Source organism: Quercus lobata, chromosome 11 (genome assembly GCF_001633185.2).
Source record: "Quercus lobata isolate SW786 chromosome 11, ValleyOak3.0 Primary Assembly, whole genome shotgun sequence".
Lineage (NCBI taxonomy): Eukaryota > Viridiplantae > Streptophyta > Magnoliopsida > Fagales > Fagaceae > Quercus > Quercus lobata.
In genome coordinates, this window is record NC_044914.1 from 32,863,856 (window position 1) to 32,882,692 (window position 18,837).

At 38.8% G+C, this 18,837-nt stretch overlaps 1 protein-coding gene across 1 annotated transcript; it reads right to left on the reverse strand.

The window, feature by feature from the left end:
- Positions 1–14,763: 14,763 nt before the first annotated feature.
- Positions 14,764–18,276, reverse strand: LOC115968229 (putative calcium-transporting ATPase 13, plasma membrane-type). Its single transcript, XM_031087561.1, has one exon. The coding sequence runs from the start codon at positions 18,008–18,010 to the stop codon at positions 14,936–14,938; it is 3,075 nt and encodes a 1,024-aa protein (XP_030943421.1). The 5' UTR covers positions 18,011–18,276; the 3' UTR covers positions 14,764–14,935.
- Between the last annotated feature and the right edge of the window lie 561 nt (positions 18,277–18,837).

Below are 18,837 nucleotides of genomic sequence, written 5' to 3' on the forward strand. Positions count from 1 at the left end.
CGGCAACGTTCTTAGGATTTTGGGTTGCGTGGACGCTTTAAACGAGAAGATGGGTTTAAGACTGACCCACCATGATGTAAACTGGTGCTATAACCTCCAGAAATTGAAAGGAAAAACCTACTACATGAGGTCGAGGGATGATAGGGTTCGGTTGATCCAGTGCCTCCCTGATTCCAACAAGGGACTGAACAAGAATTTCCTTATTGTCTCTGGGGAGTGGCATGATGGCGATCCATGCCCGGTAGTAGAAGGAGAACCAGGTGGGGTATTAGGAATGGAAGAGGGATAATCCTTTAAACCATTCTAACCTAACGTCTTCCGATAACTAACCATGCATATATGTTTGTTGCTTTTGTAGATGAACGCGCCTATACACGGCATTTTCATTTAGTCAATCGAGCAGACTTGGAGACCGTTTTACAAGCGGCGGTTTTTGTGAATGACAGTGATGGCCAAGTCCGTGCAGCTCACAAAATACTAGGGCACCCTCCGATTCAGAAGTCATTCGGGGACGCGAAGCACGTGATCAGTGCCCGCCGTCCTTGGCTTCCAAAAATTACCGTGGTAGAGAAGGGATTTTTAATCTCGCAGGAGCCAGCTGTCCCCAAGAACATCCCCCTGGTGGGCCCCTCTTCGTCTCATCAAGCAGCAGAGGACGAAGGTGAGCCAGATCAGCCGGAGGAAGGGTTCGGGGTATTTGACTTAGTCTACCAATCCGAGGACCCTCCTGGTGACCTAGGTGACCCAACCTTGTCCGAGGCGGAATTGTCATTAATAGGCACCTCTTCTCAAGCCGAGATGGGAGTCAAGAGAATACCTTTAACCCCCCTTCTCCAACTCCTCGAGGACCAACCAGGGAAGGATACCCAGGAGGCACCACAACCCAATGCTCCTCCTCCACCACCTCGGCCCCTTACAATCCAAACTAGGTCATCCTCCACTAAGTCCCAGCCACAATCCACCCGCCCCGAACCTCCCACCTCCTCCCAACCAGCTCGGTCTCCTCGACCTGAAGGTGCTGATTCCAAGAGAAAGAGGAGCCCCAAGGGCAAGGACATCGTGGACGAGGGAAAATCCCAACCTCCTAAGGAGAAGGATGAGACTCCGCGCACAAAACAACTGAAGATCGGACCCCAAGGCAAGGGCAAAGGACCCGCAGTTCAAACCTCTCAAGGCAAGGGAAAAGGAATTGATTCCCAATCCCTACCGAGCGCCTGGCTTCCTGCCCCAATGCTTCACGGGGGTCCATTACTGGAAATTGCCTCTCTGAGGGACCTTGGAGACGGCGAGGGTGGATACGTGGCGGATGCATTAGGGAAAACCATGTTACTCCCTAATGACATGGATGAGCTGAAGAGAATGAGGATGCAGGAGGTTTTTCTCAGTACTAAGAGATACTTGGGCATGGTAAGATTTCTTGAAACCTAACACTTTATTAACTCTTGTCATCAGTTTGTCACTCACTACACGTTCATCTTTCTTGACAGGCTCTCCAGGCAACCTATAGGATGGAGGAAGAAGTGCATGACAGGAGTAAAGCGGCCGAGAACGAATGCAAGAAGCGCATAACGGCCTCAAAGACTCTCGAAGCTTCTGAAAAGGAACTTGCCAAAGTCAAGGATGACTTAACAATGACTACCCGCGAGAGGGATAACGTCTCGGCGGGCCTTGCTAGTGCGCAAAAACAGGCCAAGGACCAAACCAAGCGCGCAATTGAAGCTGAGGACCAGCTGCGAATAGCCAGAGATCTGATCGAGGATTTAAATAAGCAGCTGGCCGCGGCTCTGCATGAGAAAGGAGTGGCAGAATATGCCCGTGATGAAGCCGTAAGGGCAAAGCAGGAGGCCGAGTTTGCCAGGAATGAGGCAGAGGCTGCCAAGAATACGGCCGAGGACGATGGTTACAACATAGGAGTAGCCGAAACCCAAGCCACCCTTAAGGCGCAGATTCCTAGAGTGTGCAGGTTTTATTGCTCCTAGGTCTGGGAAGAAGCATTGAAGCGAGCTTGGATGGACGCTTCATCAGATTTATGGAAGGCAGAGAGCGTATTCTACCCGGCGGCCATCCGCGAGACCACTTCCACCAGCTCTGCGACCACGGATGATCAACTCGAGGAAGAGGTCACCCCGTCGGAAAACTTACAAGCCAGTGGTTCCTCTAGCAAGGCGCCCAAAGAGGGAAAACTTCAGGATGTGATAGTGATATCGCAGCATGCGGATCCTGGGGCACCTACAGAGGTTACTGAGCCCAAGGTTGGCATTCAGGTGTCCAGTACAGAAGAACCAGCCACACTTGCACAGCCGCCACAGGCTATTCCCCTTGCTGTGGTCCCTCAGAGTACCAGTGCTGGCCCTGTTCAGCCTTCCCCAGAAGGAACCGTCATTCCGGGCATCGAAGCTGATCTTGTTCCCATCTCCCAAGATGTCACCGACAAAAAAGCAGAAAAGTAGAAGCCTTGGTTGGGCTTTTGTATTCGTTTCTATTTGAACGATTAACTTGTTTCTTTTCCTTTCACAAACTTCCTAATTTATTGATGGTTTACAAGCATTTGAACATGTATATATGAAATCTTGTTTTTCCTTTTCCCTTCTGATTACATCGTTAACCGCCCTCGTTGATGCGCACTATTTGCTTATGAACTCTGCGCTGATTCATTTTAACATGTACAAATAGCTATGCATGCAATACATTTATCATCATGTTCCCCAAACCCTAATTTACTTGCACCCACAGAGGCCTTAGATTCATTTCTAACCTTCGTCTTACGAAGATATAAGCACCATTTTCGACGTCACGCATAATAGCTAAATCTCGCTTAGTGCCTGGTTTTCCTCATCCAAGTAGTTGGTTTCCTCATAGGCTTGAGTCCGAGGACTATGCAATGCCCTGGTTCTGTCCAAAACCTAGTTTTCCTCATCCAAGTAGTTGGTTTCCCCATAGGCTTGAGTCCGTGGACCATGCAATGCCTTGGTTCTGTCCAAAACCTAGTTTTCCTCATCCAGGCAGTTGGTTTCCCCATAGGCTTGAGTCCGTGGACCATGCAATGCCTTGGTTCTGTCCAAAACCTAGTTTTCCTCATCCAGGCAGTTGGTTTCCCCATAGGCTTGAGTCTATGCAATGCCTTTCTGTCCAAAACCTCCAGTTTTCCTCATCCCCAGGTTGGTTTCCCCATAGGCTTGAGTCCGGGACCATGCAATGCCTTGGTTCTGTCCAAAACCTAGTTTTCTCATCCAGTTGGTTTCCCCATAGGCTTGAGTCCGTGGACTATGCAATGCCTTGGTTCTGTCCAAAACCTAGTTTTCCTCATCCAGGTAGTTGGTTTCCCCATAGGCTTGAGTCCGTGGACCATGCAATGCCTTGGTTCTGTCCAAAACCTAGTTTTCCTCATCCAGGTAGTTGGTTTCCCCATAGGCTTGAGTCCGAGGACTATGCAATGCCTTGGTTCTGTCCAAAACCTAGTTTTCCTCATCCAGTAGTTGGTTTCCCCATAGGCTTGAGTCCGTGGACCATGCAATGCCTTGGTTCTGTCCAAAACCTAGTTTTCCTCATCCAGGTAGTTGGTTTCCCCATAGGCTTGAGTCCGTGGACCATGCAATGCCCTGGTTCTGTCCAAAACCTGTAATTTTTTATGTACTTGGTTTCCCCATAGGCTTGAGTCCGAGGACCATGCAAGGCCTTGGTTCTGTCCCTGGGTTCCTATGCTGAACGGGCCTGGGCCGCAAATTTACTGGGCCCGCAAATTAAGAGGTATTTCCGTAGTCTTTGATCACGCGGTACTTTTTGGCGTCCCAGTTTTCGAGGTGCGCCTTCTCGAGACTCCTTTAGCCTCAGGGTTGCAGACGACGTTGGAAATCGAGTCAGAGACGTTTTGTCTGTAGCGTTCCTTGGGACGCTGCGTGAATTAAATGCCACCGATTTACTTCTGGGTATAAATGGGATAGGGGATCACTTCACTTGCACATGAACTCTCCTGTTCCCTTCAGAACCATATTTCTTCCATATCCGCGATCTCTCTTTCTAGTGCCACTGCCTCAAAGCAAGATGTTTGAGGCGTGGATGGGAATGAAAGGTCTCCGCACGCTTTAGAGGCACCGAATCCTCAAGGTGATATGGTATGGACAAGGATGCCACAGATTCAAGCCAGTCCTCCGTCTTGACAGGAGGAAGATGGTATTCCTCCTTCTTTTAGTCAAAATCCGAAGCAGGTTCTGGTCATGCCAGGTTTTTGGTATGTCAGAAGAAGGAATTTCCGCCATCACGCCGTCTGCCTTGTAGCAAGCAAATTTTTGCGGGGGCTCCCCAACTTCCGGCTCCCTGCACCTTTTCTGTAGATGGTGTTAGCCTGAGGTCAGGTTCCCTGCACCTTTTCTTCACCGGTGCAAGCCCCAAGTTGGGTTCTTTGGCTGCCTGAGTTATGGGCATGTAGAAGCGTCGAGGAATAGTTTCCTTAGACGACATCTTGGAACAGTAGCCAATCTCTCATCTGTGCCTTTTTTCTTCGGCTTTTCTTCATTCTCTTGTATTTTTCTTTACTTGCGTAGTTAGCTTTAATGTAAGCTTGTTTCAGTTTTTCGTTGTACACTGTACTGTTCTTTTCTCTTAATAAAAATGTGTTTATTTCTTTTTACATACTTTCCTTCTCTGCAACAACTACTTGGTGCATGAATATTAAATGTAAGCTCACCTTTAATGATACTCCAGGCAGAAAAATGCCTTAACACAGAGTCCTACTGGTTTAAACTCACAAATATTATCAAGTATAACAAGGTTAATCCTCAATAAATTAAACTCTTGGAACTAACCGGGATAATCGCTGAGTGCTGCGCGATGCATGCTAGACCAATGTCCGAGAACGATAAACTCTAAATAATTCGTCCGAGAGGGTAGCCGAGTAGCGAGGGACTTTGATTGTGCTTTTGGGTAATATATTACACTGTACCGCATCAACTCCTTTGGTACTGGGGATCCGAGGGTAGACCGGGGAATCCGTGCAATCGAGGGATTAACCCATCTGTTAACGAAGAGTTTTCTTCCCATGGATTTTGAGGTTTATATGCCATAGTTTTTTTTTTAAAATAGTTGGTTCCTCATCCAAGTAGTTGGTTTCCCCATAGGCTTGAGTCCGAGGACCATGCAATGCCTTGGTTCTGTCCAAAACTTAGTTTTCCTCATCTAGGTAGTTGGTTTCCCCATAGGCTTGAGTCCGAGGACTATGCAATGCCTTGGTTCTGTCCAAAACCTAGTTTTCCTCATCCAGGTAATTGGTTTCCTCATAGGCTTGAGTCCGTGGACCATACAATGCCTTGGTTCTGTCCAAAACCTAGTTTTCCTCATCCAGGTAGTTGGTTTCCCCATAGGCTTGAGTCCGAGGACTATGCAATGCCTTGGTTCTGTCCAAAACCTAGTTTTCCTCATCCAGGTAGTTGGTTTCCCCATAGGCTTGAGTATATGGACCATACAATGCCTTGGTTCTATCCAAAACCTAGTTTTCCTCATCCAGGTAGTTGGTTTCCCCATAGGCTTGAGTCCGAGGACTATGCAATGCCTTGGTTCTGTCCAAAACCTAGTTTTCCTCATCCAGGTAGTTGGTTTCCCCATAGGCTTGAGTCCGAGGACTATGCAATGCCTTGATTCTGTCCAAAACCTAGTTTTCTCTTTGTGTGGGATCTTGGTTTTAGGGGAGTTAGCTCCTCAACCAAGCCCCTAAAGTTTATCCATACGATTAATGCTATCAAGTGCCTAGTTTACTCTTTACGGGGGACCTTGGCTTTAAGGGAGTTAGCTCCTCAACCAAGCCCCTAGTCAAGAAACGTAGCCCCTAGCAGAACTTTATACTAGAACTCTATAACCAACGGTTAGAAATAACGAAGAAACTCTATCGACCCACATCCTATACCAACACACAAGCCTTTCCCACAGACGGCGCCAATTGTAAGGACGCGATTCGTGGCGGACCGTAACAGTGTCGGGTTCGCGCGTGAAAAAGCCCTAACAATATCATTTGTAGAGCGTGGGTTTGGAAGGCTAGGCCTTGATCGACAGGCGGTGGGTTTTTCATGGTGTTCGTACAAGTTTAAGTTTTCCTTCACCCCTGGAGTCTTTCTCCTGGAGGTGAGCTGGGAAGCTCTGGTTTTTGGCCATTTTTCCCAAACCCCTGTTGGTGCACCTTCCTTTTTATTATATAGTCCGTCTTGGTTGATCCTGACCTTCCACTTGTAGGTCAGGCAGGAGCTTATTTCTGTATCCATCCCATCAATCGTCCCGTCTAACTTTCTATTAGTTGCATGGATCGAAGTTTACACCGTCCAAACGTCTTTTCTCATTAATCAGCTCTGGGTATTGGCAGGTGCATTTACTGAAGAGGGGACGCATTTTCCTTGGTCCAATTTCACACCCTGCTTCCCTATGGGCCCCATTCCGTTCACATCCCCTTGAGGGGGCTGTTTGGGGATTGCCTACACCATGGTGTTGGTCTTCCCATTGAAGCTCTGGAATGCTGAGGACAGGGTAAATTTCAGCCGTTCCCCTTGCTACCTCGGCCACTGATCATTCGTCTTCGGCAAGATACCTCCTCGGCACGGGCCCTGGGCTCAGATAGAGTTTGGGCCGGATTGCAGACCTCTCGGACCCACAGGAGTAAACATAAAACTAAGAAAAAATAATAAATGATATAAGTTTTTACTTTTGAAGTGTATTTATTTATTTTCTAGAGAGAATGTTTATTTATTTATTTATTTTTAATGAATGAGCAATTTTAAGAGTATTGCTACTAACACAACACTTTCATAGCAAAATTTAGGTGGCAAGTTATTAAAGATATGTAAAAAAATGATGTAAGTTGTGGGTCTAGATAAAAATCAGTTACAATTTGCCACTTAACCTTTATTGTAAATTTATTGTGAAAAATAATGTGAAAATAGTATTAAGATGATCATATTCAAGCTCATTTCAGCAAGGTTTAAACAAAACTTAAAGTTAGGGAGTTCAAAATTTTATTTTTGGAGGTAAAAAAAAAGTTTTATATATACTAAAATTAAAAATTGGCCAGGGGGTTTATTTGAACCCCTGGGTTGGCTATAGTGCTGCCCTTGAGTCTAAACAAGTCTCTTAAATATTAGTGTAGATAATATAAGTGGAATAATTTTCTTTCCAAATTTGGAAAATTAAAAATTAGGCTTCCCTTCATGTTCAAATTCTCTTCTCTCCCTGTAAATGTAATTATCGATTTTTTTTTTAAATTTAATTTTTTAAAATGGGTCCCCTAAAATCTTTTCCCTCCTCCTTTAAAAGAAAACAAAAAAACACAAGGTTATTTAAATACCACAATCCCCTTTCCACTCTTCACAAATACACAGTTGAGCAAAATTATTGAGCACTGTGGGAGCAATAGTATCTCATTTCACATAGATGATGTGTTTTATCATGACATTTTATATTGGGAGCTCAAGGCATTAAGGTTAGCCACGTTCAAATTCCTTTCTCTGTATTCATCCCTGTAAATGAAAAATACAAATCTGCTTATACGCATTTCTTTAGAAAACAGTCTGCCTAAATTTTGTGTTTCTGTTGCAAAGAGAAATTCAAAGGAAATACCCACTAATTTCAAGTCACTATATAACACATTGAAAATGACTTTTCATCTTCCTTTATAATAGACCCATGTGCAGACTTGTAACACCCTTCATTTGAAACAGTTAAAATGTTAACAAACCCTTTTTTTTTTCATGAATTGGAAACTATAAGATCATGAGCACTCAACTGAGACTTCTTGGGAATCAAATTAATATGAAAATCACAAGATTAAGGTGCATGATGTAGGCAACTAGAAACATTAGCAAGCTTTGGAATACCCATATTTTGTATGTTCAGAACTTCGTTGTTATGTCAAGACGTTTATAGCTCAACCACTATCTCCTGGTGTTTCTAACAAAGACATATAGGATTTAAATCCTGCCTCCCTCCCCTAAGTATCGAATAATCAACAAAAGAAAAAAAAAAAAGAAAAAAGAAAAAAAGAGAGCTTTTTTTATAGCTCTAATCCTGTGTGGGTATGTGATTTGTAATTACCTATCAAAACAAAGTGAGATATATAACTAATCAGTGTCATAGGCTAATTCTTTGACGAGAGAGCTTTAGCAGAGATATAGTTTATTTTATGAACAATGTGATGGTTGAATTATGTTTATGAAGCAAGGGATGGGGAAACTACCGTAAGTTTGCTTTGTGCTTTGCTGGTTACCTATTTATTGTGATGTATTGCCAGGAATGAGTAATGCAAAACGCTTTGTATGGGCCTTTATTCGATCCAATGTGTGTTTGGCTAGCTTATTTGCTTTCACACAAAAAGTAACTTTAAGCAAATAAGTTGACTTATTATGAAAAGATAACTTATTTGCTTAAATTCACATTTTGTCTTACATTTAAGCAAACAAACTTAGCCAAATATTATGTATGCTTTTCTTTTTTTCTTGTTCTTGAGTCATCCTACAGCTTTTAGACCTTGATCCTCTTTGAAAATAGGCTATGAAGTAATGTTACTCGTCTTTTATTCATAAAATGCAAAGAAAGAATGAAAAAAGTGCTACAATTTTGGTAGTGTCAATAAACTCTTAGTCTGGGCCCTTCTTCATATCAGAATTTTGTCTTCACAACAATTTTACTAGTATTCTTTTCTTGTCCTTGAGTCATTCAGCTACTTATCAATATAATTGTGTACTTTTTTAAACCTTGATCCCAAAAGTAAAAGGGAAAAAATGGACAAAAAAGTATTGTTGAACATCTATTCTTCTTGAAATTCTGGGAAAAAAAAAAAACTAACAGTACTAGTTACTAAAAACTTGTTTGCCTGAGTCCATGTAAGACAATGGTTTGATTGCAGACCTGGTTTGAAGATGATTGTTGGATCTCTGCATCATAAATGCTTTGAAGCCAAGGATGGGCAGCTGGTTCTCCATTTGTTGCTACATTCTGTTGGTACCTAAATTGTTAGAGGCTTTTACTCAAAAGTTAGAGGCTGCCCCGTGTGCAAATTCTTTTATTTTTCCATCTCATGAGTTTATCTGGAAGAAAGTGTAATTGTCACAATTTTCTCTATTGTTTGTTTAGGTGAATCTTTTTCTTCGACGAATGTTATTATTCTTATGTCTATGTTGTTGGGGTATTCCACTCCTAAAGATTTAATTTTTTTAAGGCTTGTATTATATATATTTACTAGATTATGTGTGCAGGTTCTGTGTTTTAACTGCTTACCATCATTATAATGATCTAAGCTACATTACTTTTTAGTACTTTAAGCTCTTTTCACATGATTTTTTACTTGAATTGTGGCTCAGATTGATGCACAACCTTTTAGATTAATATGCATGGAAGGCTACAGAAAGTTGTTTGAATTGTCCTGTCCCAGGCTAGTCCTCAGGAAATCAAGATCATCTGTCACAAATTGTTTCTAGGAAAGCAGATTTCTTAGTGAAATATGGAAAATGATGCATTGAGCTCTCATGATATGTAGTTCAGTATAATTTTCTTTTTATTCTTAGAACAATACATCTGCTGAATATGAAATATTGGAGTTTGGCTATAATATGTTTTGTTTTCTTTACAAAAGCATCATTACTTCTTTGAGTTAGCGTTTTTTGTGACCCTTTAAGAAGATTGGATTCTAATGCAGCTGGAATGGTTCCAAGCAGTCTAGACTTGCATTCTCTTAAGCACAGTGTCTAATAGTTTTGTTACATATCCACATAGTGAACATCCACATATTTTGAAACACATGAAAAGAATCAAGACATATACTTCAATTCAAGAACCTAAGATTTATGTCTTAGCTATTTACAACAGAACCTAAAATCAGAAAACTCATCATGAAATTATTAATAGAATTGAAGGATGAAGTGGTAAAAAAACTAAATTATTCTGGTATCCAATTTTGTAATTAACTATGCTTAAGAATTATTCATAACTGCTAGCAGGAAATGCAATGCTCCAAATAAGCAAATTCTTTGGACAAAGCATCAATACCAATACAATCCCTTCATTGGCCTTGCTTCAGCAACTCAATATTGGCAGAGGTATGTTACTTAGTATTCCTTTATATACGTTACCCTTTTTTTTTTTTTTTTTCAATTAAGCTAACGAAAACTTGTGGATGGTCAAAGCTATTGATAATAGTGGTATTCTTAACCTTCTTGTATGTCGAAGGTAAAACCTCCTCTAAACTTTAGGGTTGATGAAATGGTCACCAGATATAAGCCTTGTCAATGGGATTTGTCAACATGACAATGGCAAAAAGAAGATTTGCATGGACATGTAGGTAGTGACGAGAATTAGTTTGGAGGAACCCCATTGACAAGACTTACAACTGGAGGAACCAAATTTAAATTACTTTTTTAAAGGAATATATTTAATTCTTGGCCCCTTAAATTTAATTATAAGTGCATTATGATCTCAAGGAGAATGGGAAGAAGAAATTTGAACTATTAACCGCTGCTTCTTGAGGAGTAGTCCCCAGTGTTGTTAAAGAAGTGTGCTTAAGAGCTCAAAGTTCAAAGCTCCAAGGTCTAAGCGCTTCATTTGGTTGAAGAAAAGTCAATTAATAAAGCATGCCTCAGGCACACTTTTGTAATGCTTTTTGAAGAAGCACGAAGGCATGATATTTATTTATTTATTTATTATTATTCTAAAAAAAATATATGAATCACTAAATTAATTTCTCAAAAAAGGAAATGACACGGAGTCATGGACCATTGACTTGTTAGAAAAATACTATGTTTAAGGTGCTGTATTACACACACACATACATAAAAGTCTATATATCAAAAGATATGAAGAATAATTTACTATTCTTGTGCTTTTTGGCCTTTGCCTTTTGGAATTTTTTGATTGAACCATATACTTCCTTTAATCATAGCTATCGTAGTTGGTTTTCTTAAGCACAAGACCATTATATAAAATGTTACATATAAACTTTCTATAACTAGTTTATGTAAAATTTGAACTTACAAACTTTGTACAATTGTACTATCTAAATTAGCTCATAGGAAAATATATTACTATTTTGGTTTTTTATTTATTTTTATATATTATTGCTATTAATATTTTTATTAGATGTTATTTATATAATATTTGAAAAATGTGTGTTTTACTTCAATTAGGTGTGCTCTTGCGCATTTTGTCTAAGATCCAAGAAGTGTATGCACTTGATTCTTTTACCAACTCTGGTGGTCCCTAACACGTTATGCTACCTCTTGGGGTAAATGAAAATTTTCTTGCAGTGATATATGTTTCAAAAATTAACATTAGATACAAAATAACTTCTGACTCTAGCCACGTTTGGAAGGTTGCTGAGTAGCAATGCAGGATTACAAAGAAATCCATTTTGAGTGTCTCTCTCAGCTGCTCTAGGTTGGCCTTCATCAAAATAAATTGGATATTGACTATGAGATGAAAATGGACAACTTTTGAATGTTTTTTTTCTGGCATAGTACACTGTACACACATCTTTAAAATCTTAAGACATATGTAGGTTTGTCATCTAAGAGCTATAAATGAACTCTCCTTAGCCACTCTAGAGTATATTTAGATACCGCTTATTTTGCTGAAATTGAAAAATTACTACTGAAAGTACTATAAATAAAGGTAAAAGTTAGTTGAAATAGTATAGTGGAGCCCATAAATAGTATCAAAAAATGTAATGGAGTCTATAAATAATATAAAAAGTAAGCTAAATAATGAAATAATTTTAATTTTTAATTCTAACCCAATCGCAGCCTAGATCCTTAATTTTGTCGGTGCATTGCACCATGTGGGTCCAGCCCATTCTTTTGCTTAGCTTATTAAAAGTGCTTGTTGGACAAGCTGCAGAGAAGTCAGCAAATAAATTGAGCTTGCTGAAGAAGCTTGCCAAAAAGGAAGAATAGAAGTCATCTTTTTCTTTTCTCTAATATCAAGTACAAAAGTCAAGGCAAGGAATTAATCTTTTTGCTCTGCTCTTCAGGCAAGCAATTTCTGAATTTAATATGCCCATTTCTGCTTCATCATCTAAATTCATATTAGACATGATGTTCTTCAAGGTAATCATGAATCTGCTCTTTTCCTCACAGAGTTCATTCAACCTTTCTTTTGAAGCTCCGCAGAGTTGTCATTTGATCCTCTGTGTAAAGCATAAGGTAAAATAAGGTGAAGATTGGCTCTTTAAATTTGTCATATAAGATATAACCGTATGTGGATTTCCAGGTTTTGAATTCTGTTCCTTTTTAGTACTGGCACTTGAAACCGTATTATTATCCTTGTTGTTTTTGTTGTTCTTGGAGGTTCGAAAACCCATTGAATTGCAGATTTTTATCGGGCTTGGCATTGCTTTTGTAGAAAATAGGCATTGCATGGTATGTATATGTTGATGTATTTTTTTTCCCATAATTACAAACATATATTGACATATTTATTTTATTTTTAAATATATACAACGTACATAATAAACACACATGATAAAGGGAAATTGCTGACACAAACAAGCAAAAGAGGATGGCATCATAGTTCCTTTCCCAAAAGCTAATTCAGTATGTTTGAAGGTTTTCCCAGAATCTGGAATTTTGATGAGGAAGCCACTATCCTATTATAACTATAAAATAATTCAAAGGTTAAAAAGACTTAAAGGCACTTCCAAATCTCTAGACAAGTAATCAGAGAATCTTTATCAAGCAGTTTTTGTTATGACTTTTGTATATTTGGATGAATGCCTTGGGTAAAATTGCAAGTCTATTTTGTCTTAGTTTTCCTACTTTTGAATTTCAGCCATAGATCAAAAAATAATAAAATAAAAATTTAAAGGTACATAGACACACACTGACACGTACACACTACCAGAGGGGTCCACGAGGCCAGAGTGGGCTCAGTAGTATGGCTGTAAACAAACTGAGCCAATTAAAAATTAAAAATTCAAACTTGTTAATTTTATTTTATTTTGAACACAAGTCAAGCTTGAGTTTGTCACCAAACAATATTACATGTTCAACCTTGATTCATTTTCTTGTCGAACAAGTTTAAGGTTGTTTATGAGTTACTTGATTAGCTTTTTTTTTTTTTCCATATATAGTAAAACAATGACTAAATTAATTTTTTTCTCTTCACAAACTTATGAATTTTTACAACAAATGGACCGTTTTTATAATCAAATAAACTATAAATAATACTTTGATGTCATATGAATTTATTTACAAACTTATACAATCTAATTTCAAGTCTTATACTTTTACACAAACATACATATAAAAATATAATATTAAATATAATTTTTTTTTTTTTTTGGGGAAAAGATATAGTTAAATTAAGTCTCATGTTCATGAGCTTACTCAAGAACACATTATTATGATTCAGATTAGCTTGTTTAATAGTCAAGTTTATATTTGGGCTTGACCTTGGGATGTTTGCTAAACAAATGAACATAAACTAGCCTTTTTCCAAGTGAAGCTCGAGTTGTTTATAAATAGCTTTGTTTGTTTACCGCCCTTCTCAATCAGGTTAGCCTCGGGATAGGATTAAAAAGAAAAAAGTTCTCTTTTAATCTCAATACTTGGATCACAAATTTTTTTAATCTTTTAACTTTTTAGCTTTTCTCTCTCACATTTACGTGCTATTCCACAGTGCAATAGCCCTTGTTATTGGCTATTGCACCAATTTAAAATTTTAAATCCGGTTAAGCCCCCATTAGAATTAAGTTAGGAGCTATTTTGCTTTTGCCAAATCTAGGCAGACTCTTTTCTATTGGCTTGGAATGCTATACCTATGAAACTTTGCAAATGCTTTTGTATACACATAATGCATAAATACAATAAATTGACTTAAAATTTCTTTTACCATGCCTCAATAAGCAAACGCAGTACTTGTTTTTTATTATGCCTACTCGAAGCGTGTCAAAGAGAAAACCTATCATGAGGTTAAAGTGCCCATAATTTCGTGCAAGGCATTAGGTCCATATTATTACAAATGTTTTCTTATATATATATGTGTGTGTGCGCGCGCGCACATGCTCTTGCATTTTTATTTTTATTTTTTTGATTCAATGACCTGTGTTACTGCTAAAATTTCTTTCCTTCTGCAACTGTAACTCTTAGAAATGACCTGTGTGAATACATTCTTCTGGATTCTTCTCCTTATTTTCCCCCTCTCCTGTATACCTACCTAGTTGGCCACAAACTGGAGCTGTTTATTAATTACTTTTATATGGGAAAATAGGTTGCATCAAAGTGTACCCTAGTTTGAGAAACCTTATACAAAATTCTGTTAGTGCAAAAAGAGAACTAGTTATTTACTTATATGATATATATCGCAACCTTGGAAAATGTCTTTTTTCAATCTTCATCCACAAGGTAGTTTACTGGTTGCATCTTAAGCAGTTACTTTGTGTGTGTTTGGTTCCGGCGTTGCGTTTGCTGAAGCTGCGTTTCTTTTTTTTTTTTTTTTTTTTCACGCGTTTTGTTTTGGAGTAATGCGGTTACTGTTCATTGAACAGTAACCGCAAATGTTGACTTTCTCAGTGAACAGTGCATATATGCACTGTTCACGGACCCACAAATTACACTTTTTATTAACTTTTTCATTAAAAATGGGTATCACGGTACTATTCACATATTTAAAAATTATTTTGCTACAGTGTTTTCAGTTTTCAGTTTCAGCAAAATAAGTTCTATCCAAACACACCCTTTATATATCAACTTGAGAGCAGTATGAATTCTAAACTGAAAATAATAGCAAATCTCCATAGGCATATTGAATGAATATCTTTCATCTTCTATTCAAGAAAATTCCATTCATGACATGATGAGGCAAACAGCTAGAAATCAAATTGAATATTTACATAAACTTGATTTGAGAAACAAATGAAAGCTAAGTACTTAAAACATTCCTGTCATTAGGCTAAGGGCTGATATTGGCTGGTCTTTCAGGATACAGAAGCTCTTTGGTTTCCCAACTGCTTGCTTGAAACTGGGATGCACTTTACAAGCCAACCAATTGGCCATGACAAAGCTGCAAGTCCAATGCAAACACCCCATTGCCCCCAATCCAGTCTCTCAGTATTGGCAAACCTCTTCAGAAACTCCACAATCACCAGTTGAAGAACTATGGTGATCCCAACAATTGCCATAAATAGCTTGTTCGTAAGTATCCCTTTGAATATATTCTTCTTCTCCAATTTCCTTGCGTTAAATTCATTGAATACTTGGCAGAGGACAAAAGTATTGAAAATGAGGGTGCTCTTAATGCTCTCCTTTACACCAAAAATGGATTTTCCCTTAAATTGTAAAACCAATAAGATGGTTACTTGATACACAGCCTGTGCTATGAGATTCCTCCACATGATTCTTGTTATAAGTGGCTCCGATCGACCAACAGGTGGCTTTGCCATAAGATCATTAGTGGGTTTCTCAGTAGCCAAGGCTAAAGCTCCCAATGTATCCATTATCAGATTCACCCATAATAGTTGGACTGCAGTCAAAGGGACCTTACCAGAAGAAACAGCTGCAACAAAGTTGATAACAAGGGCAGCAACATTCACTGTGAGTTGAAACTGAAGAAATTTTTGAATATTAGTGTATACACACCTTCCCCACCTCAATACTGTCACCACAGAGGTAAAATTGTCATCCAAGATGACTATATCTGAGCTCTCTTTTGCCACTTCAGTTCCTTGGATCCCCATTGAAAGCCCAATGTCTGCTTCCTTTAGTGCAGGTGCATCATTAGTTCCATCACCTGTAACTGCAACCACATGACCTTTATGCTTCAAGCATTGTACCATAAGAAGTTTGTCAAAAGGAGATGACCTGGCCATTACAAGGATTTTGTCAACTTTTTCCATTCTCTCTTCAGGTGAGTAATTTCTAAATTGCACCCCTTCAACTACAGCTTCATCATCCAAATCCTCATAAGGATTGAGAATCTTGCATTCAAGGGCAATAGCCCTTGCTGTATGCACATTGTCACCAGTGATCATTTTGATATTCACTCCAGCAGCCCTGCAAGACTCCACAGCTGCACTGACTCCTGGCCGACATGGATCCTTCAAACCAAGTAACCCTAATAATGTCAGCCCATTTTCTTCAAGCTTCTCAAGTACTTGTCCACTTTCTTCTTCAGCTTCTTTGTAGGCAAATGCAATGCATCTTAGGCTTTTTTGTGCCATATTCTTAATAATAGTCTCAAGCTGCAACTTTTCTTCCTCATCCATTACTTTCAGTACCCCTTCTCTATCATAATACGTAGAACACATGGCTAATGTCATTTCAGCAGCTCCCTTCCAATGAGTATGAATGGTCTTCTCATTGTTCCTCTTCACCAAAACCCCACTTCTCTTTTTCTCTGAATTGAAGGCCTCTACCTGGATTATGTTATAATTCTGCTTTACTGCTTCAACACTTGTATTTAAATTAAACACAGCCCAAGAAAGAATTGCTTTCTCAGTTGGACTACCAGAAATTTCAGGAACTGATGTAGAATGTGGTTTGTATACTGTACCAGTTGTGTTTAAGCTAACTGCTTGTTGTAGTAGTTTGAGAATATTACCTGCCAAACCCGCAAAAGTGTCATCTTTCACTGCTTCCTTTCCAAGCCAAAACTCTGTAACTTTCATTTCATTTAGTGTAAGAGTGCCTGTTTTGTCTGTGCAGATTATTGTAGCCGAGCCCATTGTCTCGCAAGAAGATAGTTTTCTGACCATAGCATTATCAGCCATCATGCATTTCATTGAATAAGCCAGAGTTAGAGTAACAGCCAGAGGTAAGCCTTCTGGAATAGCCACCACAATGATGGTAACGGCAGCAGAGACAATACTCACTACTACATTCATCACATCATTAAACTTTGTCTTGCTGCCAATGAATTCCTTGTTTCCTTTGTCATCTCTAGTGTTCCCTGTGAAGTACCGAATCAACATAACAACAAGAACAAGTGCAGCCACCAACAGACCAATCTTCCCTATATAAGAAGTTAGCTTGTTGAGGCGTGCTTGCAATGGCGTCTCCTCATTCAAGTCACGATTTATAGAACTCATCATCTCACCCCATGCAGTGTTCATGCCCACAGAAGTGACGAGCATGAAACCATAGCCATCTGTGACCTTTGTGCCTGATAACATAAAGGGATTCCCTTGATTGATCTCAATGTGTTCACTTTCACCAGTCATGCTAGACTCATCCACCTTCAAAGAATGCCCTTCCAAGAATAACCCATCAGAGGGAACTTGATCACCAATCTTTAAGCACACAATATCACCCACAACAACATCAAATATCGATATAGGTTGGCGCCTCCCATCTCTCACAACTTCCACTCTTATATCACTACTCTTTGTTGAAAGCTTCTGAAATTGCTTTGATTGTTTAAAGTCACTCACTGCAGACACAGCAACCACCAAAAAGACAGCAAGAATAATACTCCCACCATCATACCACCCATCTTCCCAACCATGTTGCTTGATACCAAAGCCAAGAGAGAGTACAGCACATGCCAATAATATTAAAATAGTCGTATCTTTAAATGCATCAAACACAAATCTTAGAAACATTTTTGGTGGTGGTTTTTGGTATTTGTTGGCACCAAAAACATTCTGTCTATGAATAAGATCAGCCTCACAGCCATTGATACCGTTTTTTACATCAGTTTCAAGAATTAAAGCAAGTTCTTTAACCCCTCCAAACTCACTCAAAGACTCAAAGTTTTTGTCCCTTACCGTATCGCGGAGCTTCTTTGGATCAACAGTAAGCAAAGAAACGGGTTTGTTGTCACGTGGGGAGTCCTCGTTGATACGCTGCACGTCAATGGCAACGTAGGAAAGGGTGCGCAAGAGAGAGCCATCCTTGTCAAGGACTTTCTTGGACAAAGAAAAAAGGAGCCTGGTGAAAGATATGGCTGTGAAAGCCATCCTCCATCTCCGTTTGTGGGTCTTGGAGACTGACCACAAGTCTTCTTGTCCTTCATCACCTATCTCGCTAGGCTTTCGAAACCTCAAAGTAGACATAACAATGAAACCTAATAGAGATTAGAGAGGGAGTTTGTTACCGTGTACTCGTAGTCCAAGATGAACAAATAAGGTTTTTATTTTTTAATGAAAATACAAATAGAGCTTGGGATAATAAAAGGGTTCCAGAGAGAGAGAACCAATGCTAAGAGCTTATGGTGAATTGTACTATGCGTGACAATTTTCATTGTTTATATAGCCTAAGCTAAGAAGTTTCATAGCTTCTTAGTAATTTTTGTGGTAAATTCTACTACGCATATACGTAACTTTCTTGAAATTTACAAGATAAGATTACTCTGTGTAATTCTTTGTAATATAAGCTCTTTAATAATTGAGATAGATTTTTTTTTTTTTTTTTCATTTTATAAATGATTATTTATTTTTTATTTTTGTAGATAAGGTTTACACAGTATGTGTGACTCGTTGTTATTTTTTATAGGAAAATAAGGATGTATTCAATATTTTTACCATTTATGCTTTTGTAAAACATTACTGTATTTTGAAAATGGAATCTTAATTGATTGAATTTTTTTTTTGTTTTTTTGTTTTTTGTAATTTTCCGAGTAATTGTAGCATTCACGCCTTCCTTGCCTAGCATTAAAATATCTATGTATATTGAATCCTTTCTATTTAATTAATACGTTCAAATTTGAGTGAACTTTTTACTTTGGAAAATTGGTAACACACCCCTCCTTTTTTTTTTTTTCTTTTTTTTTTGGCGTTGGTTATATTGATTTGCCCTATTTTGTTGTTATTCTTGGTTTTCAAATTGGAACATTTCTTTCTTTCTTTCTTTCTTTCTTTTTTTATTATTATTTTTTTTTATA